At 38.8% G+C, this 26,011-nt stretch overlaps 1 protein-coding gene across 6 annotated transcripts in view; it reads left to right on the forward strand.

Annotated features, from left to right (window-relative positions):
• mctp1a (multiple C2 domains, transmembrane 1a) overlaps nucleotides 1-26,011 on the forward strand; it is a 141,940-nt gene that overhangs the window by 32,037 nt on the left and 83,892 nt on the right. For all 6 annotated transcript variants that reach the window (XM_061672235.1, XM_061672229.1, XM_061672230.1 and 3 more), the window contains exons 2-5: nucleotides 7,612-7,726; nucleotides 18,857-18,999; nucleotides 19,160-19,239; nucleotides 22,116-22,227. In XM_061672235.1, coding sequence (XP_061528219.1) covers nucleotides 7,666-7,726; nucleotides 18,857-18,999; nucleotides 19,160-19,239; nucleotides 22,116-22,227 — 396 coding nt within the window. In that variant the 5' untranslated portion in view covers nucleotides 7,612-7,665. The remainder of the gene's footprint in view (nucleotides 1-7,611; nucleotides 7,727-18,856; nucleotides 19,000-19,159; nucleotides 19,240-22,115; nucleotides 22,228-26,011) is intronic.

Consider the following 26,011-nt stretch of genomic DNA (forward strand, 5'->3'; position numbering starts at 1 on the left):
CATGCTGACTTAAGACAGTGGAGGTGAGATGGAAGATGCAGAGTCTGGAAAAGTGGGGGCAAAAATACATCAGCAGGAGTAAATAGAAAGGCTAAGTCTGAGAATGAGGGAATAGTCTAATGAAAAGATTCCAGTGACCCTTTTATTGTGCTGAATAATATTCTACAGTAATGCACTTTAAATGGGCTTTCTGCCCATTTCAATGTTATTCCTCAGTTCACTGTTGCAAGATATTGTTTTTCATACCACCAATTTGTCATTGAGTGCATCAAGTGCATAATTAATTGGCACTTTTTTATAGCAAACTGCACCTTTTAACATGTTTTGGGTGTTTTTGTGATGGGACTAAATAATTAATTCATTTGTTCTGCGTTATCATCACCATCAAAATTACGTATTGCTCTTGGTTAGTCTAAAAAAGTGTTTATTAATTCGCACTTTTGAGTCTCTTCAGGCTGATTGGTTGCAACTGGACTGTATTAAAGCACATTACTGTAAATTCAAGTTCCTTGGAATGAACTTGGCCTGGATGCACAGTCAATGGTCACCCTGAGAGCACTGGAGAGCTCACATAGTCAAGAAATACACATTGCATCTAGTCTCTTGAATGCACAGTTAGCCTTCTTCTTCTTCTTCTCTCTCTCCCTCTCTCTCTCTCTCTCTCTCTGTACTGCTTTTCCTAACTAGGGTTGCGGGTGTGCTGAAGCCTATCCCAGCTCACTTTGGGCGAGAACCGGGCTTCACCCTGAACTGGTTGTCAGCCAATCACTGGGCACATATAGACAAACAACCATTCACAGTCATATTCACACCTAAGGACAATTGAAAGTATTTAATTAACCTGCCATGCATGTTTTTGGAATGTGCGAGGAAACCGGAGTACCCGGAGAAAACCCACGCAGGCTCGGGCAGAACTTGCAAACTCTACACAGGAAGGCCCAAGCCCGGATTTTAACCCACAATAACAGGACTGTGAGGCAGATGTGCTAACTAGACGGCCACCGTGCCGTGTTCTACATAATTAGAATGAATGAATGAGATTGACCATGCTCTCATTTATGTGTAACATAACACTACACTCTTTCTATTTGGGCTCTGCTATTTTGCGCAAACGTGCCAGTGTGAGGGATACACACTGCTGTCATGCAGCCAGTGTGGAGGCTGGTTTCTTGTCAGTGTGGAGGTGGTACCAGAATCAGCAGTGTAGTAATGACATTCAAAACCTGGCACAGAGACAAACCTCGCTGTGCTTATGATTATGAGTATTTAGTGTACAGAGTCCCCTGATCTGTCGCTAGACTTCAGTCTTCTGGGAGGCCCATGAAATGCAAGGGGGGGGGGGGGGGGTGTTATATAATATATAAAGATATAATGGCCCCATCCAATATCGCGGGCACACTGAAATATCGCATAGAAAGGGCTTAGGCGGTGTCGATGTACATACGTATACATTTCTAAGTATTCTACTGCCCTAATGTGCAGCTTGCATAGACTGTGTGCTGACTTTCACACTCCAGTACAAGTGATAAAATGCAGGAGTAAACTGCATTTTTGGGTTTTCTGTAGGTGGATAATTTCAGTTCAGATTGTTATTTCATGAAGACGAGGAGGACTCATTTGAAGATTTAATATTGTATTTGAAAGTAAGCTTCAACCCAACATGTTTACCCCGGAGTTGCAAATATTTTTGTTAGATGCAAAAAAAAAAAAAAAAAAAAGGAAACGAAAAACAATCTTCATCTAGATGTCAAAAGAGTTTTGTGGAGCCCATGTTTTCTTTTCTGTATGAAACGGGCTCTTTGATATGTCCGGACTAGACTGTGAGTATGCCAGTCGACCATAGCGTACTTGTTCGGCTCTAGTTATTTACAAATATGTACATATTTTACAGATATGTGATGCCATTGCACAAAAATCACTTTCACTTTGACAAATGTGTGGGTCCGTTGCGCGCCAACATTGACATATTCGTCATGTAGGCCGGCACACCAAACATTATTTTCACTAAAGCCGTGATAGGCTGTTGCAGATTAGATTGGCCATTAATCACACAAAATAACACCATTGTTCCTTTATATTTGTAATATTTTGGTGATAAAGAGCTTAACACTAGTATTTCCTAACAGAAAAATAGCTCGTGTGATGAAATAAAATAGAATGCAAATTTCTTTGGTAGATTTTTAGAGAACCGTGCCTAAAGTCGGGGGGCACAACCATCTTGGTGGGTGAGCAAGATCCCCTATGGCCCGCCCATAGTGACAAGTGTGTGTCCCACCGCTATACGGGAATAGGGGCTGAGCAGGATATATGCCACTAGATGGTGGCAAAGCACTAGTTTTATATTAGACAAAGATGTGGCCTGACTAAATTAAGCTCCTCCCCTCACTTCAACATTAATTGACATTAAGATGCCACAAGCTGCCGCCAAAAGAATACTTTTAGATTAGATAGGGCTGTGACTTGAGCACAAAAACAGTGAATAATAGGAATTATTATTGGGAATACATGAATTCACAGATTACAAATAGGTGGCAGAACACTATATTGCATTTGTTCATCTTTCAGAGCTGAATTTACCCTTCCCATTCCTTTCAGAGTCACATCTCTTTCCATCTTAAAATGTAAAGACAAGTCGCATTTTAAGTCCAAGCTTTTTCCCAATTCCAATTAAGTTGGGACATTGTGTAAAATGTAAATAAAAAACAGAATACAATGATTTGCAACTCCTTGTCAACCTACATTCAATTGAATACACTACAGCAACAAGATATTTCATGTTTAAACTAATAAACTTAATTGTTTTTTGCATATATTTAATATTTTTTTAATTTGGTGCCTCACATTAGTTAGCAGACCCACTAATAAACAAGTTGAGACAAAACAACATATATCTGTTCAAATTTGTTTACACAGAACAGTCAGCCAATATGCCATTATTAGCCTTGTTGCAAGAAGGAAGGCCTGTGCTGACAAATGATAATTTCTCCTGTTAGCAGATTAATACATTTGCTGTCAAATGCACAAATTGATACCAACTTCAATTTTGCCGTCGGCTTGGTCTGTCCAAACTGATACTAATTTGTGTTTGGAATCGAAAGATATATATCTCCTTGAATTTTCTGGTGGAGGCTAAATGTTACAATAAACAAACTGTAAACATGAAGTATTGGAGTTGTTACTGCAATACTGTTCATTAATTATTCCATACAGATCTCAAAGTTTTAATTGGCACACACAATTGTTCACTGTACATGTATGTATTAAAGCAAGCTAAGCAAATATAGGATGCTATTTTCATTTTTCTTTCCCCAGGTGCTTTGTTAAAGTCTTTTGGACATCAACAGAAAAACTCTTCATATTGAAGTGGAATTTTATTACGTTTATTTCTTTAAAACTATAACTTTAAAGGTATACTATATTTGGAACTTTCAAAACGGAGTCACAGTCAAGTGATTGGCCAATTTGAAAAAATTAAAAATAGGCAGTACGCTGACTTCCCATTATTTCTGTTATATATGCGTTTGCTGCCATTTTCAAAGTTAATTGGTATAATAAATATATTCATGCACTCATTAATATCTCCAATAGAAGTTTTACTAAAGGTGCAGCAGTGGTGTGGGGCTGCTGGGACAGTATGTGTCGATGTGCGTGTGTGTGTGTCTGTGTGTGTGTGTGTGTTTGTGTGTGCGTGTGGGCATGTGTTTGTGAGGAAGGGGATATACTGTAGTCGGAGGGCTATATGCCGAGCAATTCCCCTGGTTTCAAAAAAAGTATCTTAGCAATTGAGAAAAAACGGTATGTCTTGTTTTTCTGCATCCCATGTTCATGTCTTGTCTTCGGCTTTGGTTTTAGTCTCCAAAAGTTCTCGTCAGTCCTGCTCCATGTGTCAACCAGGGAGCTCATTCCAGCCACTTGTATCTTGGCCAGGTATGCCTTGTGGCCACGTCAATTTGTATTTAGGTCGCTGCTTTATTTCCGTCTGTGTTGTTAGTTCGTTGCTGCGATTATATGTCACCGATCTTCAGTGTTGAGTGTTTTGTTTGTCTCGTGTTTCTTTGGTACTTTGTGTAATGATTTAGGGACTTTTAATTCAGTATTTTCTGATCATGCTGTAGTACTTTTTGTTTTGCCTTTTTTGTAATGTCTCCCTGTGTTTGAGTCCTCCACTTTGGCCGCCACACCAACATCAAGAAAATCCAAATTCGTGACAGTGATTTACCAGATGAAAAACTGTAAAAGACTCAATATGCCCTAAATATTCTCAGCAGATTGCCTTTGTTGATTCAAATAAATAGAGTAGCCCACATTATGAAGCAATACACGTATTTGGCATGCAAGTGCTTGCTCATTTTCATAAAACCCACATGCGGTCGATTTCAATAGACAGCATTCAACGTAGTCAAATAAATGTGATTCATGTTGCTGAGCTACATGCTGAGATGGTAGCTTGTTTAGCTATGGTGAAGGGTGGGTATTTAACCGCACTCGTTGGAGTCAACTTAAAGAAAACAAATAATAAACTTCACTTGTTCTACAATCGTCTTCAATGTGCAATGTAATTTAAATGATAAATTCCAAATCATGGTTATCTACTGGAGACAATTAAATGCAACTAGTGCACTGAACACATTTTAGACAAGAGCTTTTGACAGTTGGCAGATAATGCATACAGTATGCTCTACAAATGTATATGCTTCTGCCCTGCTAAGTGATATATGTCTGCCTCCCTAATGATCTGAGGGGAATTATAAGAGGTGTATGAACACAAGATGTGAAATTAATTTAAAAAAAATTATCCTCATGGTATGGCTTTTATGCCATGTGAGATGCAGTTAACAATGCATACTGGTCAAATGACATTTCATAGTCGTTAAGTCATGGATCTTGTTTTGTGGTGTCAAAAAGAAAGCACATCAACAATGTTTTTGGGTCACCTGTGTCAACGTGTTCCTGACAGATGTGTTGTATTTCTGTGCCCGTGTGATCTCACACTGGCATTGAGCTGCGTCTGGTTGCTTGACAGGTTGGTTTGACAGCAGTGTGACCAGTCTGTCTGCTCTCTGCAATACTTGATGTTCACAGTGTGCAGGTTGTCGCTGCACTACATTCAGAGGTGATACACATATATTAGAAGAACCCGCTAATGCTCTGCAGGCTGCCGCCGTGTTTATTGTCTGAAAAATGTCTCTTGTTTTGTTAATAAGACAACCTGTAAGAAAGGTTTGATCAATGCAAAGAACCAGAGGAATCTAAAATGAGCCATGCTGATCAGTGCTATGTGAAGGGTGAATCATGGTGACAAGCAAAACAAAGGAAGAAAAAAAAAAAAAAATTTCTTCCTTTGTTTTGCTTGTCACCATGATTCACCCTTCACATAGCATTGATCAGCATGGCTCATTTTAGATTCCGGTGGTTCTTTGCATTGATCAAACCTTTCTTAAAGGGGTTGTTTGGTGGCCTTGACAGCGCCTCAACAAACAAAAGAAAATGCAGCAAGTGGCAAAGATCACTGCTGCGGTGAATGCAGTGCATTGGACAGGTATGACAGAAGGAGAAATACAAAGTAAGTGGTCTGAATTAAAAGGACAAACCCCCCCCAAAAATTGCGGCCATCGACAGAGTTTTTCTCCTACTGGTGGGACCAAATATTCGCGGTAAGGCCTAGTACACACATTAAGATTTTTCCACTCTTAAAAGATTTATTATCCGCTACCGACCCCATACATAATATAAAATCGGGCATACAACAGTTTTGGTCGTCATGTGTGTGGTGTGCTCCGAGAATCTCAACACAGCAGACCACACACATAAAGATTCTATTGGGCCGCCGATCTCGAAGTCTCGCGTGATCACACATGATCTCACAAAACCGAAGAAGAAGAAACACTTCTGGTTACACACCGATGTTTCCCGAGTGTTCCCGAAGGTTGCCGCAGCCAAGAGCCTTGTAAAATGAAGTTCTCAAAAAACTACTTGCTTTGGAAAATACTTCTTGCTGTCTGCGGAATCCACTGGTGTTTGACGTGCTTGGTCGGGAAGGGGTGGAAACAGCACAAAAACAGGCCGATTATCTTAATGTGTGTACCGAGCCTAAGGCTTGCTCCCTCCTAATTCTTGCAACTCTTCCATCTACATCGTCCGGTAGCAGTGCCAGGAGTGCCATCATGCACAAATGTCACTATATATTTGCTTATACGGTAATCAGACTAATTGGTTCACATCTTGGCATTATGATTGCATCAATCAGATCCATCTCAATCAAGCAATCAATCCGTCAATCAATCACTCACTCAACCAATCAATAAAAAACAAAAATTATCTTGGAGGAGGAGGAGGAGGAGCATCATAAAAAAGGACATATAATCATACGCAAGTGCAAAATCTATTTATAATCTATCATTGAAGTTTGACATTACGTGAAACTGAATGTGTGAGAGGCATCATACAATCTGGCTTCCATTCCCCACCTCACCAACTGCGTCACTGAATTCCCCTGTCTGTGTAATATGCCTACGCATGTGTCAGAGTTGCTGTACAGATGCGCACCACTCCTCTCAAGTTTATTTTGATAGCTCTCAAGTTGCGTACGTATCTTTCAGGCCCTGTTCTGTGTGTACGTACACAATGTTGATAAGTGAGGCCCCTGGCCATCACATGAAAAGGCCTTCCCCAAAGCGGTTCTCACAAAGTTACAAAACCAAAGAATCAATGGAAGTTAAACTCCGGTTTCCTCCCACTTCCCAAAAACATGCATGGTAGGTTGATTGAAGACTCTAAATTGCCCTTAAGTGTGTGTGCGCGAATGGTTGTTTGTTTATATGTGCCCTGCGATTGGCTGGCAACCAGTTCAGGGTGTACCCTGCCTCTTGCCCGCAAATAGCTGGGATAGGCTCCAGCACGCCCGCGACCCATGTGAGGATAAAGCGGTATAGAAAATGGATGGAAGGATGGATGGACATCGGACCGATTTCTGATCTCAAAGATCGGACGGGGATATCCCTAATCCCTATTCTTCTTTTTGGCAGTTCTGAGATGTCTGCTCCATTACATCTCTCAGCAGGGACTAATGCCGGTCTTGCTTGTCTCTTATTAGTCTCCTGGGCTTCTCAAGACTTTTCTAAGGTGTCTTTTTCTCTTTTATTTCTATTTTTAGCTTTATCACTGTGCATGATAGCCCACACACTGGCTGTTTAATAGGAAGGAAAGACGTGAGGAGAATAGCTTGACTCATCGTGTGGCTTGTTAATGGCTCCAAGGGGAACCATGTTGAGAGCCAGCTGGGGGTTCCCTAGCCAAGTTAAAGAGAAGAGATCCTCCAAAGAGCCCAGAGCTTCCAAAGTAGATTGCTTGTTAAATTAATGTGCCACACTTGCATTATCTACTTTGTGATGCACAAACAAAACAAAATAATTAAAGATGCAAAGAGACAAAGAATGTTACACAAATGCCACTTTTGAGTTATTTTATAATCCATCTCTTTATACATTCTTTTTGTTAAAGAAATGCACTAAGATGGATCTAGCTTGTTTGGCTGGTTCTCATAACTAAGGCACTACAATATGGTGACTGGTACTGTGGTACACCTACTGTATGTTCATCTTGTCTTCACAGGGCATCAATATAGTGGACCCTTGTAATGCAGAACCTCCACCTCCTATTCCAGCCATGTACCAGCTGGATATTGTCTTAAAGAAAGGCAATAACCTGGCCATCAGAGATCGAACAGGTGAGGCGTCTTTTTTAATTTTTTTATTTTTCGATATTTCTCATTTGTCTTTATCTAACCCTTGCTGCCAATCAATATCGCAGTGTGTACTGTACAACGTGAGATACAAGAAATGATGTGGGAATGATGTGTTTATTAATTTACAGTCAATAAAAATAGAAATAGACATTAGAAAAGTCTACACACCCCTGTTCAAATGGCAGCTTTTTGTAATATAAAAAATGAAACCAAGATAAATAATTTTAAAACGGTTTCCACCATTAATGTGACCTGTACAACAAATTTGAGTTTTAAAAAATATTTTCAAGAGAGGTGTGCAGAATTTACCAATCACATTCAAACTTGTGTTAAAAAGGTGTGTTGGAAGATTTTGTTATGAACCAATGAAACCAAATGTAAACTTTTTGGCTATAACTAACTTCTTGAGCTTGAACTAGAGCAATAGAAATGGTGGAGGGAATTATTAACAGTTTTAAAAGCAGTCAGTGTTAGCACAAAACCTTCAGGCTGCTGCTAGAAAGCAAAAATGTCAAGAATGGCATACTAGGACATCTGAAATTGATTTGGGGTTAATCAAGAGCACTTTAAATGATGGTAGGTGGGTGCCAACTCCAGTTAAACAAGACTTTGAATGTGATTGGTTAATTTTGCATGTAGCCACATCCCCAGTTATAAGAGAGTGGGCACACTTGTGCATCACATTAGCTCAGTTGCTTATTCTGGCTTCCACTCTCGAAAAAATATATATTTTTCAATTAAGTTTTACAGGTTATAGGTTACATTTAGGGTTGGGCATCGAGAATCAAGAACCGATTGGAACCGGGACTGACGTTCCGGTTCTCCCAGAATTGTTCCAATTTAAAAATTTTGGTTCCCAGTTTCGATGCCTAGTCCGCCCGCCCCGAAGAATAAGTGGCAAAACCCAACGAAGACGTGGTGAAAACCAACGAAAAAGAATGTGCACAAAGACGTGCTTGTGCCCAATCGAGGCGCCGGCGAACAAAAGTGTGTCTTATCTCTGTAATAATTAATAACCAGTCGCCTCAGTGCAACACTTGGAATAAGGTTATATTGTGCAAAGGAAGCTTTCAGAATGTGGAGCATCTGATGCGCTCTGAACCTCAGCCTAAACCGCGCGGAGCTTCAGTGAAGTCAACTCTCACTCAATTGGGTGAGTGAAACAATACAATAAGTCTATGCCAGCACTAAGACAGCCAACAAGGTAAACAGATGGTTGCACTTTTGCACTGATGGTTTTTAGCGTTTATTTTAGTCTTCAAGCCAATGCAAGAGCTGATGACAGAAAGCTTAACATTGAGCAAAAACTTCACCGTACCAACTTTACATCAATGAATTTGGACAAAATTCAGATAAACATTGTTTAACAGTATCACACAGTAACACAATCCATGTGCCTCATCAGTGGGTATGGAAAGGAATCAATGTTTTATAGCATTTGGTTCCATCCATGAAAAAAAAAAAAATTACCGGTGCCACGTGAAGTTACGTTTCGTGCCAAAAGACTACCCTTCAAACTACCCTACCCTTCAAAATAATAGGCTAGAAGCTTAAAACAGGAAGTAAAGTTAAAACTTGCACATATAAACCATTTGACGTGATAAAACAGTCCCAAATAACAATTTTAACAATGCTCTATTTAACTTTTAGCTGAAACATTAATTAATCAATATTAAGTCAATTGGGTTAGTTCCACACACATTGCCTTTTTGTTCATAGATTTGATATTGATAGTGGTTATAAAGACACCCGAGTCAAATGTTCATTTTAGTCTATGCTGCTGGCTGCTAAGAAAATAGATATACATAATTTGGACACCCTTTCTTTAAACCATGCAAACTTTTTTGACCTACCCTAAAAGAATCGGAATCAACAATCGTTTGGAACCGGAATCGTAATCCGGACCGGAATCGCTCCAATTCAAATGATGTCCAACCCTAGTCGCATTAATGATGAAAAAAGTTTTCAAATTATTTATCTTCATCTATTTTTTTACATCACAAAAACCTGGCATTTGAACAGAGGTGTGTAGATTTTTAGTATTAGAGTTAAGATACAAATTTTATTTACCAATCCTGCTTTACTCGATTTGCAACCTTCCCTGTGCTGTACTGTTGTTGTCAACTATTTACAGGTATTTGCAACACAATAGTCTTATGCCCACCTTAACACAACACTGCTGAGACAGGAGGAGGTTACATCTTATACAGCAAAGAGGTGAAGTAAACAAAATTAGACAAAAGAGTGATTGATGACTAGGTCATATTATATAGTCGTCACCATGACAGCAGATCCAAATAAATCACCGTGTGTGAAGTTTACCAGACTACCTGTGAAGTCCAGAGCTTCTGAGCGCAATGGGGACAGCACATAGAGAGGGTGAGACAGACTCAGTGGATTCCAATGCCAACGAGAAATAAAGTCGTCGTACATTGATGAATGTGTATCAATAATTTTTTTTTTTTTTTTTTTTTTTTTTTAAAGAGCAGTCCACAACAGGTGTAATGACAGAATGTGGATACTGTCAAAACTCTCACAAGTTGTAAGTGCTATCTGGAATACGTTGACTTGAATGGATGTGTTGGAACTGTTACATTAACTAATCTATCTTGACGACCGTAGTTTTTATTTATTTATTTATTCGTATTTAAGACATAGAAAAGGGCTAGGAGGTCAAACAGAGGTAGTTTGCCGAATGAGGCAATTTACTTTGACCAACTATTGATTTAGTAAGAGCCACAGTATGAATTATTCATGACTTAATTGTAATTTTAAGTGTTCTCTAGCAAACATTTTAAAGAGGCAATTTTATAGTTTTGTCTAACTAAGCAAACTGCCATTTAGTTACGTCACTTCGATTCAAGCAAAGCTTTCATTTACACTTCTCAGTAGTTTATATTGAAACTATCAGTTAAATAAACTTTTTTAACTACATTGTGGGGAACGGCAGTTTGTGCTAATAGAACAAGGCAGTAGATGGCAATGAATGGCGTTTAAAACAGATGAATGAAGAATTTAACCAGTGTTGCATAGCCTTAATCCTAACAGACTCCAAATAATATGCACATACCAGTATAGTATATTGACACTTAGTAATCACTACAGAAATATGATTGATTCTTGTATATTTTGACAGCAATTTTTTTTGTTGAATGTGTCCGTATTTACCTGACTGATTTTAGTGTTATGTTATGTTTGTAGCAACCTATGTTGAGCGAAGAGAAGGTTAATTTGTGGGCATTTTAGAGAATAAACAAAGCAAAGGCATTCAGGTGAATGATTGAATGATTGTACAGTAATCGTATTGAGTCTGTCAGTATTCGACCGTGGAATGACTTGTAGTTCAGCCCTGTCCAATATGTCCTATTGCACCTCTTGCATTGCTGGTAATAGGATACCCCTAGTGCTGCAGCCATCTGTCAGTCCTGACAAGGTGGACACACAGTCTTTCAGCCACCCACAGTCCGAGAGAGAGGCTTTTTCAGAATCTGAAGGCATGGAGGAGTATTTTATAGATACTTTTAGCATGTTGCTTTCCTCTTGTCTTTTCATATCAGTCAACAGTGCTGTTAAGAGGAGTGACATGTTTACTATAAAATTCCTTTGTTAGAATAGATGCTAAGCAGACCCAGCAGATGTAATGTACACTTTATGTAATAACATAGAAAGATAGTTTTAGGCATATTTTCTTGTACAAAAAAAATTTCTACTTTCTTTTCACAACCAGTAGGCGTTTTGTGTAATAGGTTAAGCCCGCTATACTCATATTCCCACAGACACACAAATCTCACTTAGGATGTCGTCCCAGAGTAAACGTTGCAAGGGAAGGACCAGTTTACTATAACCAGTTCTTGTTTGTGTCCCCATACATTTGTCCTAATAGCCATCCATGTTAAGTGACATGTTACATTCATCTCAGATACTGCATTTGTAAAATAATCACTATCAGGCAGTGTGAAATATGTACTTATATTAAGTTGATATCGTGTATTTCATGGCATTTTTTGGTCATTTTGGTATAATCATAATTTTGGATGTGCAGTGGGGTGTTTGTATGTTTTGTATCTTTGCTTAGGCTGTTTAACAAATCAAAGTCACTTATTGAACTGTATTTTAGGATTTTGTGTTCCAGTCAAAATACATACAGTACTATACAGTATATAAAAACAATACTTATTAATTTCGTGTTCTAACAAAACTGCTTTTGTCCCTTGACAGTATTCTTTATTTATTGATGTATATGCTATTAGCATGTGGTTTGTCATTCATTATAATTTTGGCCTCAAAAGGCTGTCATACCTTGTCATGTCTCCTGTACAAAGTCCTTGGCTGTTCAAATTACATATTACATCTGGAAAATATATGAAATAATAATGTTTTTTGGTTTTTTTTTGGGTTGTTTTTAACAGGGATTGCTGTGACTTAGTATATTGTACTAAAAGCTATGACTGAATGTTTGGGATATATATATATATATGTATGTATTTAATTTTTTAATATTTATTTTTTTCATTTTTTAATGAAACCTTTTCATTTAAGGGTCATTACAAAGGAAATAAATTTTTCCCACTGATTTCTAATACATTAAACTATTATATATTCATTTCCCCTAAGGAGTCTGAAGCTTATTTTAGTACATGATTCAGTGGAAATATAATTACATCTTTATATATCATCAGTTAATAATTTAGGATCAGTTGTCTGCCCTGTGCTGGGACAGAGTGCTATTGATCATGACTATGTACTGTAATTGGAATTACAGATAGATGATGAAAATGAAGATGAATTATTAATCGTTGGAATCCTGTCTCAACATTTCTTATTTTCTTTCTTTCTTAAGATCATGTGTTAGATGTTCTTAGTTCTAAGTTTAAGCACCATTTTAACAGCAATAGGATCTTTCTCGTCTTAGGTAGCTTTGAGGCTTGTTGAGTGTCACTATGATAACTATTTACATTCTATAATACTGTAAAGCCACCAGCATATCAGGTAAGGTACACACGCTCTGTCAAACTGTTGTTCTGCTGTGGTTCGCACCCCTATTCCCCTTGAGGTGGAAAGCGGGCTCTTAGGCAGAAAGAGAAGAGGAAAGCACAGAGCCGTGGCACATTAGTGTGCCGTGAGCACTCTTCCGGTGTGCCGTGAGAAATTCAAAAATTGTACTTAATTGCGCAAAAAAAAAATTATTTACAAGAAATAATGTATCTTTGTTCATTTATTTATGCCAGTGAGGCATAGTGACAGACAGAACAAATGAATGGCCTTCCATTAGCAGTAAGTACATACATTAATTAATTAATCCACTTTTTGTGACATTTTTGTTTGTTTGTGTGCCGTGAGATTTTTCAATCGTAAAATATGTGCTTTGGCTCCATAAAGGTTGGAAATCACAGCTCTAGCAATTAGAGCAGTTTAAAATGACTAATAGAACAATAGTCCGATGCAATGACCAGTGTGCAAAGGGCCCCGAGCCTTCAAGAAATGTATGTAGTTTAAAGTGACTAGTAGTGCGATAATCTGGGACAATGTCGATTCTGAAAATGTTGCAGATGCTACTCAGGCAAATGAGTGGCCAGTATTGGTCAACAACAGATATGCAAATAGTGCAGTGTGGCGAGACTACTACAGTGAGTGCATGAGTAATGTATAATTGGCCCAACAGAAATGTGACAACAAACTCAAGACAAAAAATTGGCAGCATGTTGCAATGGAATTGTAAGTTAACTGTTTAAGAGGTTAATGGCAAGAGGGAAGAACCTGTTGGAATGTCTGCTTGTTTTAGTTTGCATTGTTTGGTTGTGAGTCACTGATGGTGTAGAGGTACGCTCGCCTGACTTTGGTGCGGGCAGCGTGGTATCAGTTCCCACTCAGTGACAATGTGAATGTGAGTGCGAATGGTTGCCCGTGTCTATATGTGCCCTGCGACTGACTGCCGACCAGTCCAGGGTGTAGTCCGCCTTTTGCCCGAAGTCAGCTGGGATAGGCTCCAGCACCCCGCGACCCTAACCAAGATAAGCGGTGTTGACAATGGCTGGATGGATGGATGTTCGGTAGCGCTTACCTGAGGGAAAGAGCTGGAAGAGGTGGTGACCAGGATGTGAAGGGTCCAAGAGGATTTTGCATGCTCTTGTCTTAGTTCTGGCAGCGTGCAAGTCCTCAAGGGTGGGTACCGACCATCTTTTCAGCAGTTTTGATTGTCCATTGCAGTCGGAATTTGTCCTTTTTTGTAGCAGCACCAAACCAGACTGTGGTGGAAGAACAGGACTCATTCAATGACTGCTGTTTAGAACTGCCGCAACAGCTCTTGTGGCAGGCCGTGCTTCCTCAGAAGCCGCAGGAAGTACAGCCTCTGCTGGGCCTTTTGGAGGATGGAGTTGATTTCGAGCTCCCACTTCAGGTCCTGAAAGACTGTAATTCCCAGGAACTTGAAGGTCTCGACGGTTGACACAGGCAGGTGGACAGCGTGAGTGGCAGCATTGGCGAAGGATGCTTCCTGAAGTCCACGATCATCTCGACCATCTTAGGACAGAAGGGAGGATTTGCAAACAGCAGTATGGTTTCATGGCAAGAAAGAGTACCACAGATGCATTATTTGCCTTGAGGGTGTTGATGGAGAAGTACCGAGGTCAGAAGGAACTACATTGTGTCTTTATAGATCTAAAGAAAGCCTATGACAGAGTACCCAGAGAGGAACTATGGCATTGCATGCGAAAGTCTGGAGTGGCAGATAAGTATGTTAGAATAGTACATGACGTGCATGAGGGCAGCAGAACAGCGGTGAGGTGTTTTGTAGGTGTGAAAGAGGAGTTTATAGTGGATGTGGGACTGCATCAGGGATCAGCCCTGAGCCCCTTCCTGTTTGCAGTGGTGATTTATAGGATGACTGGTGAGGTTAGACTGGTATCCCCGTGCACCTTGATGTTCGCAGATGACATTGAAAGCAGGGAGCAGGTGGAGGAACAGTTAGAAAGGTGGAAAGGAGAGGAATGAAGATTAGCCGATATAAGATACTTGGGGTCAACAGTCCAGAGCAACGGTGAGTGTGGTAAGGAAGTGAAGAAACGGGTCGAAGCAGGTTGGAACGGGTGGAGGAAGGTGTCAGGTGTGTTATGTGACAGAAGAGTCTCTGCTAGGATGAAGGGCAAAGTTTATAAGACAGTGTATAGGCCAGCCATGATGTACGGATTAGAAACAGTGGCACTGAAGCAGGAAGCTGAGCTGGAGGTGGTGGATATAATGATGTTGAGGTTCTCTCTAGGAGTGACCAGGTTGGATATGGTTAGAAATTAGCTCATCAGAGGGACAGCCAAGGTTAGATGTTTTGGAAACAAAGTTAAAGAGACCAGACTTCGATGGTGTGGACACGTCCAGAGGAGAGAGAGTGAGTGTATTGGTGGAAGGATGATGAGGATGGAGCTGCCAGGCAAGAGAGCTCGAGGAAGACCAAAGAGAAAGTTGATAGATGTAGTGAGATGTAGTGAGGGAACACATGAAGGCAGTTGGTGTTAGAGAGGAGGATGTGGGAGATAGGTTTCCATCGAAAAGGATGACACGCTGTGGCGACCCCTAAAGGGAGATGCCGAAAGGAAAAGAAGAATCTGATAATATCATCCGCTCTAATTTGAATTTGTATACAGTATTTCTTTTTTATTTTGAAACATTTGACAGACAAAATATTGAAACAAACAGCAATAATAAAAAAAATAATAATAAAGTGCTTACCTTTGGCAGTTGACCACACTTAAAGTTAAAACTTAAGCCGAAAGCAAAAGAAGAAGAAATATTTAACAAGTTTAATGTTTACGATTGTTGGCCCCAACTGTTTTCCAAATACGTAGATCAGTGAGGAAAAATTGCTCTGTACTAGGACTGGGGAAAAAAAAAAAATCAAATAACTCGGCTAAATCGACTTAAAAAATAGGTTGTCACATAATCTGTGCCTTGAAGCTCCGCCAGGCCCCAAAAAAAAAAGAATTTCGTCCTGAACCATGTTTGCGCCAACACTTACTTATAGTAAGTGTTGGGCCAATGATCAACTGCCGATGACAACAAAGCAGTGTCTGTTAGTGATTGGTAAGACACTGTTAGATGTGTAATGTACATATGACATGATAACCATTAGTGAGCTGATTGTAGTTATAATTTTTTGACCTAAAATGGTCATCGCTAACACGTGAATGCTAATCGTGATTGCTAACCGTTTAGCATTCTGCATTTTGCTGTCTCAAATTCTGTACACCAAATTTATAACATACACTTAGTTCCAACATATGCAGTTTAAGGATTGAAGTCCATCCCTCATAAATGAGAATCAAATACATATTAGTAGTAATTAAAAAAAAATAAAAATAGTAATATGGTGGGGGTGCGATTGCTATTTGATTATTTGATCAATAATCAATAGAAGAATCAATTCTAAAAAGATTTGATAGTGACAGCCTTACTCTGAACACACCCCATACCACAGGAGAATCAATGAGAATAATCCTTAAGAGACATCGGAGAATTGGGCCTTTGCTGACTTTGATCGCAAGGGAGGGAAGTTGCTCAAATTTGGCCCTCTTATACCCCGCTTAAGGTGCCAGCCAGTAAGTTACTTTTTGAAACGTATTTATCATTATATTTTATCACCAATGATTAGCTTTCAGCCCTGTGAGGCTGCTGTCATACATAAATAATGGATGTAAACTTTGTAGACATCTTCAACATCAGGTACACTGTCCATCCATCCATTTTCTGAGCCGCTTCTCCTCACTAGGGTCGTAGGCGTGCTGGAGCCTATCCCAGGTATCATCGGGCAGGAGGCGGGGTACACCCTGAACTGGTTGCCAGCCAATCGCAGGGCACATACAAACAAACAACTATTCGCACTCACATTCACACCTCCGGGCAATTTAGAGTCTCCAATTCATGCATGTTTTTGGGATGTGGGAGGAAACCGGAGTGCCCGGAGAAAACCCACGCAGGCACGGGGAGAACATGCAAACTCCACACAGGCGGGGCCGGGGACTGAACCCTGGTCCTCAGAACTTTGAGGCTGACGCTCTAACCAGTCGCCCACCGTGCCGCCCACTGCAGTTCTAACTGCCTAAATGTTTAATTAGTATATGTATTAGATTCACATGTATTTTGTGATGAATCAATGCATTGGGGATGTGGGGCCTATGTAGAAATGTATAGTTTTATATATATTATTGCTATCAGACATCAGTCATAGCTGTCTCAGTTCATGCTGAGACAGAGCCTGACGTTTGTAAAAGAAGGCAGGGAAAGCAGAATAAAACATTATCCTTCCTTCATGCAGTTAGCCAAGCCATGTTGACAAATCAGGTCCTGAAAAAAGTATTTGGGCTGTCACAAATCTGACAGCACGGATAAACGAAACAACTTTACTCATTATTAATATTTATCCTGCTTATATAAAATGAGATATATTGAGCATATATTTTCAAATACATTTGCTTTATTGACTTTTTATTTTTTTTAAATTGTGGTGAGTGCTGAGGCGGCGCTCTATCGCCCTCTATCGGCAAGCTGCCACTGGAAACAACTCACGTGTACGTGCGCAAAATGCTCTTAGATGGCTACACAAGGGTAAATAAGCTGCAACAACATGGCACAGAAATACAATACAATCATAAAGTGTATTTAAAGGGACTTATCTAGCATGCCTCTTGGGTTTTTGAGGGAGTTAAACAGGAGGATGAACATATTGTTTTATTGGTGGCTAGTGTTATTTGACCCACGACCCTGGTGAGGAGAAGCGGCTTAGAAAATGGATGGATGGATGGATATTATTTGAACCATTACTGCCCATCAAGTCAATCAAGCAGGCAAAGGCTTTTATGGCTTCTGTTTAATTTTGTCCCGCATAATATGAAAATGATGCAATTTTATTTTATAGCCTACTCAAGCTAAATTGACAAACAAAATTAGTTAGACAGTACTCCTAGAATGCACTTTGTTTTGATGACCTTTTAGTTATGTTATGTTTATAACTGGTGATGACAAAACCTGCTCAGTTTTTACATGACATATTATAAGCAATAGTAAAGTCATTTTGTGAGGGTCACATATTTACACAGGCTCTCCATATTGGGGTGCAACCAGACAAGTATGTTTGTAGCCAGTCAACTTGACTTATTTACTGCTGTTGTTTTCCCTGAAGATACTGAACAAAAGGATAACACTAGAGTGGAAATGCTTTGATAATAGGATTCTCTTCCTCCCTTTTGCCATTTCTCTGTTAATCACGTTTGTCACAGCGGATAATGGGAACGGAATCAAACAAACAGATAAACACACCAAAGCAGCATGCTTCTTTCCCACCATGACTTACTGCTTATTATTCTGATATACAGAGATGCCAAAGAGAACGTTGATTCTACCAACTGAATTTTATTTTTCATTATACAGTACAGTATCTGTCTCGCATCTGGGTAATCAATTGCTTTTTAAAATATGTATAGTGCTAGTATGAATTTCATTTAATTATCATTGTACTCATCCTGCAAATTCATGCATACATACTGACCAGGGTTTTAATGTGGAGTCCCAACCAATCAATATGATTAGCTCCAGATTGCATCCTACTGATGAGAAAACTGCCCAGCTTTTCGAAATCAATGATGCCCTAAACTTTGCTGTGGTTCACTCAGTAGCAAATTAAATACAATTCTTTTAATTTCCTTTAAAAAACAAAAACTACTAAGTGCACTTTTTGTTATTACTATGGTACTTTTTATTATGTATGCAGATTATTTTGCACACTGGGTACTGTGATCACATCACTCCTTTCACTCCATGAAAAATACTGCACTCCCCTGTAAATACTTATTGCTAATAAGATTGTCTGATGTCTTTGTACTTAGTAGATTTAAAAAAAAAAGTATTCCTCTCCTTATTACTGCTGGTCTTAGTCTCCACTGAAATTTCATTGTTAGGATTAAAGGATCTTTTGTTTAATGTTTTTTTTAATTTAATTACAACCATACAGTTAATTATGTAATGAACTAATAACATGAATATTCAGTTCAAGTGATGCTTTACTGTTTATTTTATTGTATAATTGTTGCCATATCCTTTACTCTGCATGTGTATCCTCTCCCCCAGGAACCAGTGATCCATATGTCAAATTCAAGATTGCAGGAAAGGAGGTGTTCAGGAGTAAAACCATCCATAAGAACCTCAATCCAATGTGGGATGAAAGAGCAACTCTCCTGGTGGAAAGCCTGAGGGACCCGCTGTACGTCAAGGTACAACCTATTCGTCAAGCATCAAATACAATATACTGTATAGGCCTATCTCAAGAAGTGTTTATTGTACCTGGACAAAATACAATTTCCCATTTAAACCTGTTGAAATCATGTATGTCCAGGACTTTATATGCTTATTGGTCCCTTTATCTCTCTGTAGGTTTTTGACTATGACTTTGGACTCCAGGATGATTTTATGGGATCAGCGTATCTCTTCTTGGAGTCACTGGAACATCAGAGGTCTGATTTCTTTTTTTTTTTTTTTTTTTTTTTTTTTAGATTTTTTTCACTCTAGTGTACCTTACATATTCTCCTCACTATTCTTTACTTGTAGTCAGTGCATTGTCTGCTCTAAAGGGGTTTAAATTTCTCCTGTTCCATGCTCACATCATATGAAAACAGCTGTTTTTCACAATTCCTAAAGCACGTTTCTTGAAACCTCCACCCATTTTCTCAAAACCTTAAACGCAAATCCAAAAATTCAAACTATATTCACAAAAGCCAACTCTTCCTGCAAAACCAAACTATTCCCTCAAAACAGACCTTGAGTCAATCAAAAGGAAAAGGACCAATGAACAGTCATTACACACAACATAGAAAAAGGAAAACACAATGATATGAGCATAAAGTTGTAGAAATCATGTTTAGTGTTCACATTAGAAAAACATTTTGCAAAACTGTTTAGGACTTGTTGTGAGAAAAAAAATCTAAAAGTACTAGGCGTACAAGTACAATGGAATGTATTGAAATAAATTTTTGTGTCCTGCACTCTATACAGTCATATTGTAAACATGTACATAATGGAAAAAGCAGTTACCTGTTCACGTCTCTGAATCTTCGGAATAAAGTGGTGGATACAGTGAATCTGCTTAGGTTAGCTGCACTGGCTATATTCCCTCATCCCTCATTGTCAAACCGTGGACAGGAACATGGTCTCTGAAAGTTGCCCGTATTTATTTTTTTCAGTTTTACTGTGCTTATACCATTCTGCAACACAAGTGCATCAGTGTTTAAACTGAGTTTTAATGTGTGAAAATATGTTTGCAAGTTGTGTCTAAATAGGTGAAAAGCATGCTTAAGGTTTTACCAAAAGGGTGACCAATTCAATAACTGGGTTCAAGACATTGAGCATTTGGTTCAGGCAATAGGGTTTTGTTTTTGAACAATTGAGAAATACTGAAGCCACCCTTCAGTAGTTTAACAAGTGGTCTCTTGCTGCCCTCATGTGGAAACCTTTGAAAACACATGCCAAGATAATTATAAAATATGATGTTTCACATTACAGGAAAAACATCTAAAAATAAAAGTTTTGCAGTTAAGCCCAGAATACTTCAAACACCCCCTATTCAATTTTTAAATAAAGTGTATTTTTGTTTTTGGCATGGATGTCTTCTGACTCTCTATCTATCTATCTATCTATCTATCTATCTATCTATCTATCTATCTATCTATCTATCTATCTATCTATCTATCTATCTATCTATCTATCTATCTATTTATTTATTTGTATATTTTTAAATGCAATTTTATGCACCATTATAAAGCATCCTGGTAAAATATGTTTCAAAAGGGTATTAACAATTTTATGTTTATTTTGTTTTTGTCACATTGTGAAAAATACAGTCAGTTCTCAACACATTTCTTGTCATAATTTCCAGATAAAAGACACCATTGCACCAAATAGAAATTCACTTATCACTTAACTGTAAAATGCAAATATGTTGATAATGTGTAGAATAATATATGTAAAAATGATATGTTTTTAAACACCTTACCGTGTTTTAATTGTATATATACGGTGAAATTAGTTGGTTTATTTTATTTATTTATTTATTCATTCATTTATTATTTCATTTAAAAATGACTCGTACGATGACTCGTAATCAGATCTAATGTCGTCTGTTGGAGATTTTACACTAAACAAAATTAGTTAGACAGCAATCTCCACCCTACATCATTAAAATGTCTACGCCAATGTGTTTTGGAAGGTTTGGCTTAAGGTTATGACATTAATGGTGGCCAAATCCCCCATAAACTCTTACTTTTGATACTTTTTATTATCTTTATTTAGTAGCATCATACTTTTTTGGCTTTGGCTGTGCATGCATTTGGCATCCTGCATGGCTACTCATACACATTATTCATTGAAATTTGGGATTTTAATGAGCCTGTATTAATGTACTCCCTTGTAGAACACTGGAAGTTACCCTGCGCGCCTTACACCTTACCGTGTTTTAATTGTATATATACGGTGAAATTAGTTGGTTTATTTTATTTATTTATTTATTCATTCATTTATTATTTATTTTTATTTCTTTACTTTTATTTTATTTTATTACTTGGATGAGGGATTTTGTACTTGCAATATGAGGAACACACACTAGTCCAGGAATTTCATATTTCATATTCAGAGAAATGGACAAGCCAATTTCATATTTCACTGGCACGGTGGATGACTGGTTAGCACATCGACCTCACAGTTCCGTGTCCCGGGTTCAAATCCAGTCTTCCCTTGTGGAGTTTACATGTTCTCCCTTTGACTGCTGGCGCTTTCTCTGGGTACTCCGGTTTCCTCCCACATTCCAAAAACATGCAAAAAATTGTCCGTAGGTGTGAATGTGAGTGCAAATAGTTGTTTGTATGTGTTTGATTTGCTGGCGACGAGTTCAGGGTGTACCCCGCCTCTCGCCCGAAGTCAGCTGAGATAGGCACCAGCATGCCCGCGACCCTAGTGAGGATGAGCGGTTAAGAGATTGGATGGATAGATACATTTTAAATGGCTAATAGAAAAGAAAAATGACTCGTAATCAGATCTAATGTCGTCTGTTGGAGATTTTACACTAAACAAAATTAGTTAGACAGCAATCTCCACCCTACATCATTGAAATGTCTACGCCAATGTGTTTTGGAAGGTTTGGCTTAAGGTTATGACATTAATGGTGGCCAAATCCCCCATAAACTATTACTTTTGATACTTTTTATTATCTTTATTTAGTAGCATCATACTTTTTTGGCTTTGGCTGTGCATGCATTTGGCATCCTGCATGGCTACTCATACACATTATTCATTGAAATTTGGGATTTTAATGAGCCTGTATTAATGTACTCCCTTGTAGAACACTGGAAGTTACCCTGGACCTAAAGGACCCGCATTATCCAGACCATAATCTAGGCAGCCTGGAGCTTTCAGTCACTTTATCACCACGAGAGGGAGACATGAGAGATGCAGTAAGAAAACTTAAATGTTATAAAAGTTATCTGAATTTTTGGCTTCATTCATGCTCAGTTACTGGAAACTCTTCAAATCAACAAGCGCATACTGTATGCAGAAACGGCAATGTAATTAACATGTCGGTGTAAAAGTTTCATGTTCAAAGAGCACTGGATATTTGCTCGTGCGCTAAATTTTACCGAGTTGCATTTATTTCTGTTCAATTATTTGTCTGCCTAATTGGACCTCTGCATGTTCGACCCAGAACAAGGCGGAATCTTGGGGGAAATACTTTATTCCTTTTGATCTGATGTCTTAATTTTGCTGCTTATTTAGTTCTGCAGTTCAGAGAGTCCACACTTGACACAACAAGTAAACTATTTGGGTTAAGCATCATTTTGGATCTCTCCAACTGCGAAGACAAGAGTGCAAGGTTGTATTTGTGCATTTTGATGACAATATCTGTTGTCATCTATCAGGTTTTAGGGGTAGGAGAAAGATGCTCCTGGGAAATTATTAATTATTTGACTTATTTCTCTAAAATTTATATTGACAACAAAAATAATCTAAACATTGTGTATGGTAAATCCTTGATTATCATCAGCTCATGACAGAACCAAAGAGTACCTCCAACATTAAAAGAAACATATCAAGTTCCCCAGATTGAACCAGTGAGTCTTAACAAAATGCATGCAAAAATCTAACGTAGAATCATGGCTTGTTTTTTGTTTTTTAGGAATAAAAAGACAAACAGGTGCCAGTCTCTAATAAACGATTTCACCATTATTGCAATAAAAATACATGTTTTTCAGTGTGTGCATGTTTGTGTTTGTGTTTGTAAACAACACACAAGGCAAATTGGTCCTGCCTTATTCCCATGCATGACTGACAAATGCCTCACTCTCCTAATCTAACCCCCCACTCCCACGCCTTTTCACACTCGGCCCACTACTGCCATTTGAACACCTCACGTCACCTTCCTCCCCTTTAACCTGTGCCCCTGCAGCTTCAAGTGGGAAACAGTGGGGGGTGCTCTGTAACCGCTTTGTCTCATTCACAGACCATGCTTTTGAGAAGGAACTGGAAACGATCTAGTAAGGTAAACTAAAAACGCATGTAATCCCTCCAACCAACACTAATGCACCTCGCCTGTACCCTCACTTTTTTCACTGGTGTCCTGTTGGTACATGGATGGATTGTCTCCTTTTCTCTGTCCTCTCATCCCTGTCCCTCCCTCTGTACTAGTGGCAACTTTTCTTTCATGGTTAGCACTGTCATCGCTTTATTTTCCACAAGCTGCAATATAAAACATATTACTATTCCACCCTTTGAACGTTGCATGCATGAACCGTTTCAGTTTTTAATCCAAGTCCTCTGATTGAGAAACTAAATTTATGTAAAAATATGATGCAATGATCGAACAAATGTTTATTTTTACATATTATGAACATTTTTTGGGCTTTTTAATTAGAACCATTCCTCTGATGTTTTATTTGTTTTTAGAATTGATCAAATGTTGTGGGTTCCTGTCCCTGCTATTTCATTGCAGCTGTTGTAAGAAAATAAAGCTGTTGTTTTACTTTCATGGAGCTTAAAGGAGTAATTTATGGCAAATCAACTGTGCTTATAAGACTGCATGTTGATCGACAATGCAAGAGGAGCCATTCTGTATCTATAGTACGTCCCTTCTTGTGGCTGTTAGATGAACAGAAAGAAGCAACAAACTAACGAAGTTCTGACTACTTTATGCAATATGCTTTGCATCGATACAAAACAACCATAAGCAAAAAAAAATAGAAAATAAAAAAAATTGTACCAAGGTCAATGCAAGTCTGCAGTGTGTGAGATTAGACATAGATGGCTGGAAGATATATGACATAGGATGTACGAAGTTTGATGAAAAGCAATACTGTTCAATTAATGATGAGTTTGGTAATGCTAGCATGTCATTTTAGATTTAGTCGTGCCTCAATATTGATGGGATCGCAGAGAAATTGACAAGCCCTGTTCGAAAGTCAGGATTTAGCATACAAAACTGTTAGCGGCAGGTTAGGTTCGCAGACTTTCCTCTTCGCCAAATTTCTCTTTGAAACACATTGATCAGGCTTTCCCCTCAACTCAGGCTCAGCTTCCTCTGAGTTTTCACTTACACCTGCTCGCAGGCCCCAGGCCTTCCCCAAATAGTTATCACAAATTTAGAAGCATGGAAAATGGAGTTCGTCTCAATACGTTTGTCCACATATTGTCCATACATTTTAGTGCTAAACTAACAGATGGTCTTGAGAAAGGCTTCAGATAATGTTACTCCCTTCCTCTTGACCAACAATTTTGAGACACAGATACACATTTGGAGTGTGCCTGGTTGAAGCTGGGCAGACGTCCAGCTGTATTGTGCCTTTGAAGTCTGCCAACTGGGCTACCGCGCCTGCGAGTCGGGAATACGCGCAAACACTAACGAACTTGCCAACCCTGCCAGAAAAAGGCGCTACTCTTGCCTCCCTCCCTGCCTTCTTGCTTAGCTGCACACAGTGCACAGTTTTATTTTTACACTAACTCTTTTTTTAATGAAGCATTGAACATACATGAGAAGATGCAAACTCTTCAAGAAATACTTTGCGCTAGTAATTATGAGTCAGAGGCAGATTAAATCCAGGTCTCTATCTTCACCACTTGGCAATTTCTTTTTTTGGCCCTTCAAAATTTTTACTCTTCCAAAGGGCCTATAAAAGTTGAACTGTGTACGAATATTATAAAGGTAGATTTGTTTTGAGACTTCCAGCCCCCCTGAACGTCACTGCGCATGATCTCTCTCCTGCTGTGCTCTGGCACGGAGATACGGATTCGTAAAGTAAATAGCCATTTTTTTTCTTTTTTTCCAGCAACCAGAAATATGTAGTTACAAAACAATGGAACAATGAGATTGTTGCTCGAGTACAACATAACAGCGACCTCGAATCATTAGCATGCAATGCCATATAGCATAAATTCAGTTGTAGAAATTGGCAGACGTCGAAGTATCTGCATGGGAGGTTAGCTGAACTGCGAGGAGCCATTCGCAGTGTTTAATGTCTGGAGAATAAAAATGAAGAGGCTCCGTCTCCAGATCAAAGGGCTGTGCTTGTGAGGCAGGGTTTGTTCGGAGTTTAATGAAATTCATCTGCAAAACAAAAGCTATGCTAATAAATTCGCCCTAACAAGAAAGAAGATGGATGAAAAGAGGGGGAGGGAGAAATTTGTTGCGGTGAAGGATATTATAATGATTCAAAGAGAGGTTAAATAGGCCTGTAAGTGGTGGGAAAACAGACTTAAATAGGTTGGACCGACACTTTATAAGATGGACTGCTAAAATTAGAATCGTTAGTTGCTCTGTGTTTCAAACCTATTCTTGGATTAGACAGCCATGAATTACTCTATCAACTCTTGTTTTTCCATTGTACTTTTCTGTGACATAAAATGATTTATACACAGAATACTGTTTCAGACGAAGAAGTATTCTAATGGCGTTTCTGAAGCTAGTCCTTCATGTAAATGACGGCAACTAGCCTGTCAACGCTCACAAAATGTTCCTCTTTGTCCTGTGATTGACTTTCGACCAGCCCAAGATGTTTTCTGCCTTTCACCCTTACTCAGCGGACCCTGAACAGCTTAGGTTATATAGAAAATGGATGTGAGGTTAAAAAAAAGCTCCAAATTCAAGGGTTAATTTGGTTGACCTATTCCATTGTGGATTCAAGTGATTTCATGTGTGTTTAGTGTTCTTCATCATTATTTGCTGTTTCCCAGTCAATAAAACGTCTTAAA

This window comes from Phycodurus eques, chromosome 3, assembly GCF_024500275.1.
Source record: "Phycodurus eques isolate BA_2022a chromosome 3, UOR_Pequ_1.1, whole genome shotgun sequence".
NCBI classification, from domain to species: Eukaryota; Metazoa; Chordata; class Actinopteri; order Syngnathiformes; family Syngnathidae; genus Phycodurus; species Phycodurus eques.